This window comes from Lycium ferocissimum, chromosome 1 (genome assembly GCF_029784015.1).
Source record: "Lycium ferocissimum isolate CSIRO_LF1 chromosome 1, AGI_CSIRO_Lferr_CH_V1, whole genome shotgun sequence".
NCBI classification, from domain to species: domain Eukaryota; kingdom Viridiplantae; phylum Streptophyta; class Magnoliopsida; order Solanales; family Solanaceae; genus Lycium; species Lycium ferocissimum.
In genome coordinates, this window is record NC_081342.1 from 17,033,848 (window position 1) to 17,044,348 (window position 10,501).

A 10,501-nucleotide genomic window follows, 5' to 3' on the forward strand; every position below is an offset into this window, starting at 1 on the left:
CGATTCTCCCTTGTTTTCCCCGCCTTCTATATTTACTAGATGGCCTATGTCCGAATAAGGGCTCGACACTTTAGATTATAGTGTATCTATATATATGTAATTATATTTAGATAGTGATAATATATACATATATATATATATATACATGAAGCATAAGTTTTGTCTTTCGTATCTAAAACTTTATTATATTCGTATTTCTTTATGAAAATTTATTAATACTTTTTAAAAGAGAATACTTATTTAAAAGAAATTTTTTTTTTTTTTTTAAGATAAAACAATAGCAATATTTAAGCATCAGTTGATACTTTCAATTTTAATTCGATTAATTTAAAGGTGTAAAATACCTATTATTTTTCATTAAATTTTGATTTGGATAATTCTAATTCAAATTATTAAATTAATTTTACATGTTTAAAACGAAACAAAGTAGAAATTGATTTTCTATTTAAACGAAGAAATGCTATTTTTTAATTTTTGGTAAATATTCTCGGTTTAGTTCATTTTACTTGTCATGTTATCTTTTGCATGGTTTTTTAAGGAAACGTGAATTAAAATTATAATTTGACTAATTTACCTTATTCATTATTTGATCTCCATTTGATATTAATCTCTTTTCACATTTATTAGAGTAAAAATAAAAATGAAAAAGTAATTAAATTCTATCTTATTTTAAAATATAAATATTTTAAGTATATTTATTTTAGTAATCATAACAAATAAATGACATGGCGGAATAGCAAATACAGTAATTAAATATCTAGATTAGATCTCAGGCTAATATAAAAAAGAAAGGAAATTGTATGTATTTGCCTACTAAACCTTTTGAAGAAAAATAATAATATGGGGTCTATGTTTTTTGCTGTGCAATAATTTCATTTGCTCTCATTAATGGGTTAATACGCATGTAGCAATGAATCCACTATTATTGACTTGATGGGGATACTTTGGGAATTACATGAATATTGTTTGATTTTTTAATATATGGGGTGCATGTTTTTTTTTTTTTTGGACATTGCTTGTTTTTTTAATATGGGGTCCACTTTTTCTTTTCATGAGTTTGGAGAGGGTGGGGTCCACTTTTTTTTTATGAGTTTGGAGAGGGTGGGGTCCACTTTTTTCCTTTTTTTTTTTTAAAGAGTGACTGACGACGAAGCATGGGTAAACCGATGCTTCTATATAGTAGAAAAATAGAAATATAATAAAGTATTTCTATCTACTTTTTAAAAGAGTTGGTAATATAAAGTATAAAATGTCATTTTTTTTGCCCTTAAATAAAAAAGTGGGTGGGACCACAAAAGATTTTTTTGCCCTTAAATAAAAAAGTGAGACCAAAGGATGGACGACGGTCATGCTTATAAACCGGCTCTTCTATATAGTAGTAAAGTAATATATATATATATATATATATATATATATATATATATATATTGTTCAAAATACGATTAATATAACACTGTAGTTTGTACTCCGTATCCAAAACTTTATTATATTAGTGTTTGCTATGAATACAAAGTTGACAAAAATTTATTAATAGACTTATTTAAAAGGAAACCATTTTCCTCTCTTTAAGATAAAACAATAGCAATATTTAAACATCAGTTGATACTTTGAATTTTAATTCGATTAATTTAAAGGTGTAAAATATTCTATTGTTAATGTATGTAGATTGGGCCTAAACAATACCTATTATTTTTTTATCAAATTTTGATTTGGATAATTCAAATTCAAATTATTATATTAATTTTACATGTTTAAAATGAAACAAAGCAGAAATTTGATTTTTTATTTAAATGAAGAACTACTATTTTTTAATTTTTGTTAAATATTTTTGGTTTAAGTCATTTTACTTGTCATGTTTTCTTTTGCACGGTTTTTTAAGGAAACGTCAATTAGAATTATAATTTCACTAATTTACCTTATTAATTATTTGATCTCCATTTAATATTATTTTTTCTTTTACGACATTAATCTCTTTTCAAATTTATTAGAGGAAGGAAAAAATGAAAAAGTAATTAAATTCTATCTTATTTTAATATATAAGTATTTTAAGTATGTTCTTTGTCTGATAATTTCATTTCCCACTTTATTGGATTGATACGCATGTAGCAATGAATCCATCATTATTGATTTAATGAGATACTTTGAAAATTACATAAATATTGTTTGATTTTTTAATATGGGATGCACTTTTTTTTTTGACATTGTTTGTTTTTTTAATATGGGATTCTTTTTTTTTTTTATATTACTTGATTTTGTTAATATGGGGTCCACTTTTTTTTTTTCCCGTGAGTTTGGAGATGGTGGGTTCCACTTTTTTTTTAATATTAGTTGGTGTTTAGTTGGGGCCCACACTTTTTTTCTTTAATATTGGTTGATGTTTAGTTGGGGCCCACACTTTTTTTTTTTTAGTTGAAGACGGACGACGAAGCCCATGCTTCTATATAGTTTAAATTAAATTACTACTATATTATATACCCATGCCAAACTTCTTCTCCAATTTCCTCCCTTGTTAAAAAAAAAAATGTATACAAGTACTAATATATTTTTTTTTATGCCAACCTAATTTGATGTTTTTGATTAGATTCTGCGTAAATTATTTATCTATACGGTCAAATCTCTCTATAATGGCAGTATTTGTTTGAAAATTTTGATGACTGATATAGTGAGGTGTTGTTATGTATGTATACCAGTAATGACATTTGATGTTTAGACCTCATTTAGCTGTTATAAACAAAAGTATGCGAACAATTATTTTTCTGTACTTTATATGCTAAACGAAAACAATATACTCATTAATTTTAAAAAAATTCAATTGATTTTTATATCTCATTAATTAAAAATTGAAGACTAATAAATTACTAATAAATCCATAACTAGTTATACCATACCGATAAAGAATTAAAATTTAAGGAACATATGCATTTGCATTTAAAATTAATTGAGAATTTAAATATTTCAAGTTTGACTACAAATGTAGTTTGTTTCGTAATCTCTTTTGTTTCGTAAATTTTAGTCTCTTAGTGATAATATAACGTTTGAATTGACAAGAATCTTGTCCAAACTTTCATCAAAAGGGAATTCAATAGCCTTACCTTGAAGGTTGTCTAAAAGTTTAACAATTGAATCTTCTATTTCACCAACCCAAGTAACAATTGACTCTTAACAATAACTTTTTATTCTTATACATAATATATTTTTACAAAATGTTATTACACAATATTTGAGTATGGCTATTATATAGAGGTAATTTTACATACAGTGTATTGCTATAATGAATGTCACTGCTGTTATAGGTAGAATGTTGTTATAGATAAGTAAAATATTACATGAAAAATCGGTTCCGGAGAAAATCAGGCCATTATAGTTAATTGTTGTTATAAAGAATGACAATTATAGAGAGGTCTAAAATAAATCTTAAATATTGTGTGATTATAATTCATTTTATTAAGGGTAAATGGGAAATTTTAAAGTTAAGTTTAGTTATTAATTATAGAAAGGTGGCATTCTTTTTCGAACAGACTAAAAAGGAAAGGAAAGGGTGTCAAATAAATTGGGACAGAAGGAGTGATAAATTTTAGATAATTATAATAGATTTGAATTAAAGTTATTAGATTATGCCAAGTTCGTACTAGTTTCGCTTTCTGTTGAGTTATTTTTTATGGAAAATATTTTTCATTATCAAAAGGAGGAAAATAAATTTCCTTGCTATATTATTTTTCTTTTTAATTTTTTTATATATTTGTTTCAACTAGCACTTGAGAGTTTAAATTATTTATTACTCAAAAGTGTCAGCAGAACACATTCCAATTTGTTGATATTATTGGAAAAAAAAAATCCCTGAGAAATACTTTTCACTCAACGATCAAACACCAGAAAATATTTTATTCATGAAAAAGGACTTATATCATTCCAAACATATATATCTTAACTACTTATTTATTTCTTTGAAGGAATTATTTCAAGAAACTAGCTAGTCCTTTAAGGGGCAATAAAAAATAAATAAAAATATAAATAAGATAAAGATATCAATTTTCTTTTGGTTCCAGAATTAGCATAACCATTTTCCAGTTAAAAAAAAGTGTCTCGAATATATTAAATTGGTCTTAATAGAACATAAGGATTGCTCAATTCGTGCGTATATAGTTAAAACAAATAAATAAAGTACTACTTGTGTTGATTATTGTGATAATAAAACAGAGGCATTGAAATATCGAAAAGTCCCCATCAAATCTATGATTTATGAAGTTGCTAAAGATCAAGAGACGTGGGTGCTCGTACTACCCATTCCAATCAAATCTATATCTAATTATTAACTAATTTTTAATACAATTTTACAAAACTTAATGTATTAAAAAATAAAAGTTGACTAACTGTTATAGGCTATGGCGTCACATGTTATGTAGGCGTGTAAGCATGTTACAAACATAACCGTATTTTCTTTTTCAATGACCATCAAAACCAATAGTTAAGTGCTTGTTGAATTGAAAATAATATTTACTATTGACACAGCCTTTGCTGAAAATCATGTGTTACACAACTAAGGTCTAAGAAACGTCAAGCATTTCCAAAGTAGGAAAACCCAAGACTCCAAAAACACACACATAAAAATATAATTATTCCAAGACCAAATCGAAAAGATAAATATTCCAAGAAACACATACTCCTTGCGTCTCAATTTAAGTGCCTAATTTTCCTTTTTAGTCTGTCTAAAAAAGAATGTATCCTTCTATATTTATATAGTTGACAAGGTAAACATCCTACATAACAAGTTTAAAACCAAAAGATTCAAATGATATTTAGAACATTACACACATCTTTAATTTAGGATCACAAGATTCAAAAAATCTCTATGTATTTCTTAAATTTCTTGCCAAATCAAACTAAAACACTTAAAATGGGACGGATAGAGCATTATGTTTAAGGAAATATATAAAGGGGGCCGAGGAAGGTAAAAATCAAACAACTAAACTGTTTTTAAACTCTAACACTATTAATTACAGAGATAACACCCGCCAAGTAAAAGCCAATTGAGTGATCAAGTATAAGTCATTTGGGCATGAAATACTACTCTCTTAGCATTTTGCTTTTCGAGAGTTAATTGGACTAATATTCTAACCTAAATTCTATTGGATTAAATCTGTATTTTAAAATTAAAATTTATATATTTGAATTAAGTAGGAATTCTTCTCATATCAGTATGGTGAGAATATACATGTTACAATGTTGATCAAAGTTCATATAGTTTGACTCTCGAGAAACAAATTCTCCCAAGTATTGTAGGTATTGACTTTGAACTTCAAGTGATGTTAAAATATTGTTTTGGAGGATATATCAAGTGAGATAAACTCACAACCATTCTTTGTTAAAGTAAAATTTGATGTTCAAACACAATAAGTTTTATAACTTTTAATTCAATTTCATCTTCAAATACTCCTTTTTTATTTAGCTTCAATTCAAATATTGTCCAAACATGTATCCCTTTCTTCATACTCTTTCAGAATACATAGATAATCTGAACAAGAAAAGAAAAAAGAAAATAAAAAGGTAAGTCCCAATAGATATGAGTTTGTAGATTTTTTTTTGAAGATAACCTAGAGGAGTAGAACAATTGTGGCACAGGCTATCTTTGTCAATAGGGACGGGGACAACGATGTCACACAAGAAAATGGCAGACGCAAAAAATCAACTCCAATAGTTCGACATGTCACAAGTTTATACTTTGAATTTGTCCTTGGGTACATGCGACTTTCATGGTAAAAATTTACGTGCACCAGATGTTTACACCAAACAAGAAATGTAAGGTATATGCTTACACATATTTATCTTTTACTTCAAATTTAAAAACTTCATTATTTGATTTGATATAAACATCCAGTACATGTGCGGGTAAGTATCTACGATACTTCCATTTTCCTTCTATAGTAATTTTGGTATGATTATGATAAATGGATTTCTCTCCTTCTTCGGATAAAATGAGGAATGAAAATGAAAGAAGGAATCATTGCTCGAAATCTGTGATAGTAAGATAAGAAGTTAACAAATACTTAATGAATTAGTCGAGAAACACGCAAGTGATCCGAACACTACCATAGTTAAAAAAATTGTAAGAAAAGGCGTTGGATATTTTTGTTTGGACCCCCCAGGGACCATGGAGCTGTTCAGAGGAAGAAACGCGACTTACACAAGACAACAAAAATAATTTGAGTAGACAGTGACAAAAAGCGAGAGCCTGCTTTCCCTGTACGCCCAAACTATTTTGGTGTTAGTCAGCAATCAATCGCATTCCCTACCTAAAATTTTCTCAATTTTTGCTCTAAAGTTCCAACTTTTAGGTAGTTGGTTTTAAAATGTCATGTTCATGCTTTTGAACAAATTTGAGTAGTTGATTTTAAGGCACGATATGCTTCACAATATTATCCATTTGTCTTTATTTCAATTACTCGTGTTATAAATTTGGAATTTTTGTGTGAATTTCTTTAAAAGTCTGCCAAAAACTTGGCGTACCCATCTTGATAGTTATACACAACAAACCCGCGAAAACATAGATGTTCAATGTGATTATTCACCTTTTCTATCTTGATTTGATAAATATTCAATTATCTGACGTGATTATAGGATTCTGGGTGACGTTTTTCATTAAATTCTCGTTAAAATTAACATCTTGACAATGGCTACACATGACCAGGTAGGTGCAAAATGAAGTGATGAATTTTCAAAGTAAGATACGAACAAAATAATATATTGGTGATTGTTGTTACAAGAAATTACTTGACACTAATATAAATAGAAGAATGGAAGACTATAAATACTTGTACTGAAGGCACATCCTCAGGGCTTCAACATGTAAATTTAACCCGAGTAGCCATAATTCCTACTTTTGAATTCAGCAAAGGGTAGTCTGTGATAATGACAGCATTTCGCAAGCTGCAAATACTGAAAAACCAGCTCTAGTCTCTTTTATTGGCAATCCTGCAAGGTTTAATTCCACTATGGAAACAGAACGCGTAAATCAGCGAAAATATGCCATATGTCTAGATGACTGAAATGGAGAAGAGCCAAAAGACGAGGATTTTTGAACCCTTGGTGGAGTGACAACTGGCTTCTTTTTCTCTATCGTGGTCTCAGACCGCAACCAGTTCTCAACTACTGAAAGCAAATTGGGGGAAGACTTCAACTCTGGAAGCTCGGGTAACTTCTCAGACCTCTTCAGAGTTCCATCTTGGATGTAAACAAGATCTGTCGCCCATGTTTCCAGCCCATCAAATATATGTGTTGCATAGACAATTGTAGCTCCTCTCTGTTATAATGACATGGAACCAGAAAATTATTTTTTTGGCCTACTTTCTATTACCAGAATCTGTAACACAATTAGTATCTAAATTGGTTTATCAATATCACTTCCATGAACCTCAGTGTGGATATGGCTTACTAAATTATGTAGTTTTGCAAGACTGCTTAAATGGCACTTCACTATTTTCTATTGTGATTTTATTTCAGGTGACGCTAAGGGATGATTAGATATGCACTCTTCAGACTTAAATATCAACGAGTCCCCCACCTAGCCCTCTCAATCAACCCAAAAAAAAAGAGGAGAAATCCAATGGGAATATTGAACATCAGTTTGAAAACTACCCTTGTACTGCTTAGATCCAGTTGACTGTCTACACGCATGTAAGTTCAGAAATAAAAAGTGCATACCAGTTCACATTCTTCCTTGAAGAAATCCAATAAATCCATCCTTGCGACGACATCTAAGTCAACTGTGACCTCATCCAGTAAAAGAACCTGGATGAAAGCGATTCTCCATTAGCAACAGTCATCAAAGAAGTTAACCCACCCTACTGACAATTCTCAATGACAAAAAGATATGAAGCCCCACTCCACAATGAAAGGAAGAAAAATGTAAGTGAGATACAACCGATGAGAATGAGCACCAGAACTATTTCGGAAAAATTTAATATGGTGAGCCTACTGCAAATACGACCAATATTCTAGGAGGTTGATGCAAACCTTGGATCACCAAATCTTTACTTTGAACTCTGATAAGGTTGACTTATGCCTCAAAGATTACCTTGTAGGGGTGAAGGAGACCCATGCAGATTTGGACTCTACGCCTCTGACCATCCGATACCTTGTGCATACGCCATTGCAGATCAATATCCAGCAACTCAATCAACTTTTCTCTCCGAACTGGATCCACTCCTTCAACTAAATCATGACAGAAAAACAAAAAAAAAAAGGTTGAAAATTTCCATTCAAACTCCACAAGTTCACATTTTTGCAGAAGATTACATACAGAATAGTCATGGTTATTTTTTTTGAGTAAGTGGTACTGTTGTATTCCTCAGCATTAACGATATGCTGGCAAACTCCAAAAAGGACAGTAAAGAAAAAGATTTTAAAGATAAAGATAAACTTACAGTGCTCCTAATAAATCTACAAGTTCATCTACATTCTGTATATAATAGTCAAGGTTATTATATCTCAAAATTCAGAAAACCGAATGGTATCAATAAATTAGGAACTCTACATACATTAATATTAGTCACGGACTCCAAGATCCAGAGGTAGAATGGTGCAAAAAAGGAAATCAGATTGAAAGTTTTACAATCATTGAAAGCCTAAAGTTTTCGATAACACATCGGTAGTTCCTGTAATAGATTAAATAGTTTAGAGGATCTTGAGAAAGCCTGGATTAGAAGGGTCATCAGCACATTTCATAAGTGATGCCTACAACTATATGTTCTGCCTTTTCATAGCACGAGTCAATACATATATATCCACTGGAATGACATACAACAAGCACTTGATAGTGTAGTCATGACAGAAGATCATTATGTAATGCCATCAGGAGATTAAAAAAGGAAACTTAGAGAAAAAAGAGATTACACACCTCCGAATATCATATGTTCAGCTGAAAAATCTCCCTGAAGTGGAACATCTCCCTGAATTTTGAACAAAAAAAAAAAAAAAAAAAACGCCATTTAGACTAGGATTCTATTCAGCAAAGCCGAAGTTCTATGCTACAATAACAATAAAAAGACTAAAATAAGGAACTGTAAATTATAATGGAGGTAGCATAGATATCTTCAACCACAATAACCAACAACATTTGAATAATTAAGGATACATGCATAGTTCATCATACCCGAAGGCCGTTCAGGATTATTTCAGTAGGGTGCAGGGTACAAACAGAAGGCAGAGCTAGAGTAGGGGTTACAGGTTCGGCAGGACCCAGTAGCTTTAGCCAAAACTCCGTATTTGTTAAAAAATCTACTTAATATATAAATGTTTTATCCAGAACCCAGTAAGCTGCATTTTCTAGAATTTAAAACTCATAAAGTCAAAATTCTGAATCTGCCTCAGGGTACAAAACTATAACTGTACCTGTTACTACTTCAGGCCATGGAGCGAAATTAGTATAAATACATACAGTATATATTTACAAAAAGTTGTTCAACTATGACACTGGTGCAATTGCACCTACTGCCAATATGCTAAATCCACCCATGATCACACCCTCAATTCAACAACAACAACATAGCCAATGTAATCCCACAAGTGGGGTCTTGGCAGGGTAGGATGTACGTAGACCTCACCCTACCCTTTTGGGGTAGAGCGGCTGTTTCTGATAGAAACTTGGCTCAAAAGAAGTGTAATAAAAGCAGGTAGAAAGGAAAATAACGATAAGAAAAAGCAAGATAAACAAAGCAAATGAAGTGACAGATAGACAAAAAAGGCAGACATGGAAATCAAGACAAGACAATCATGAAGTACTTACAACAGCTCCAACATTTTTGCTCCAAGACTCTCCAAGGTAAGCCAGATCACCACTACAAACAAGGTGGGTGTCATGAAAAGCCGAAAAATTCAGCACCCTCACTACATCTTTTCCACCAACCATATGCTTTCCCGCCAATATCCTCAACAGAGTCGTCTTCCCTATTCCAAAATGAAAAATAAAAATTAAGTCTCACAATTTATCCAACAAAATTGAACACAATGGGTGCAAAATGCCTAGTGATTTAGAGTTAGTATGAATATACAATTCTAAATTCTTCTACTCCCGTTATACTCTCCCTCGTTTCAATTTGTTTGTCTGATTTTGACTTACCATTGGAGTTTTTAAATTTGTGGTATTAAACTAAAAATACGTAGAATTACCAAAACATTATTTAATCTTAAACATGACACTGAAATTCAAGAGTTGCAAAAAGAAAAAGGAAAAAAGACATTTTTCTTGAAAGAGACTGAAAGGAAAAGTAAGACAAATAAATTGCACGTACCGGATCCATTAGCACCGACAAGGAGACATCGAGATCCGGGAGAAATGTTGAGATTAAAATCGAAAAAAATGGGGCTCTGGAAATCGTATGAGAATTGCATTCCATTTACTTGAATACTGCTTGATTTTCCTTCCATCTTCTTCTTCTTCTTCTTTGTTTTTCTTCAATCCTATAGTGTAAATTATTCAATATGGTATTGTAAGCATTTCCCGGGT

At 30.6% G+C, this 10,501-nt stretch overlaps 1 protein-coding gene across 1 annotated transcript; it reads right to left on the minus strand.

Moving 5' to 3' along the window:
• Positions 1–6,718: 6,718 nt before the first annotated feature.
• On the minus strand, positions 6,719–10,501 carry LOC132050590 (ABC transporter I family member 21-like). Its single transcript, XM_059441944.1, has 6 exons — positions 10,287–10,501; positions 9,782–9,942; positions 8,894–8,945; positions 8,072–8,208; positions 7,699–7,785; positions 6,719–7,297 (listed from the first exon to the last, which is right to left on the minus strand). The coding sequence occupies exons 1-6, from the start codon at positions 10,420–10,422 to the stop codon at positions 7,010–7,012; spliced, it is 861 nt and encodes a 286-aa protein (XP_059297927.1). The 5' UTR covers positions 10,423–10,501; the 3' UTR covers positions 6,719–7,009.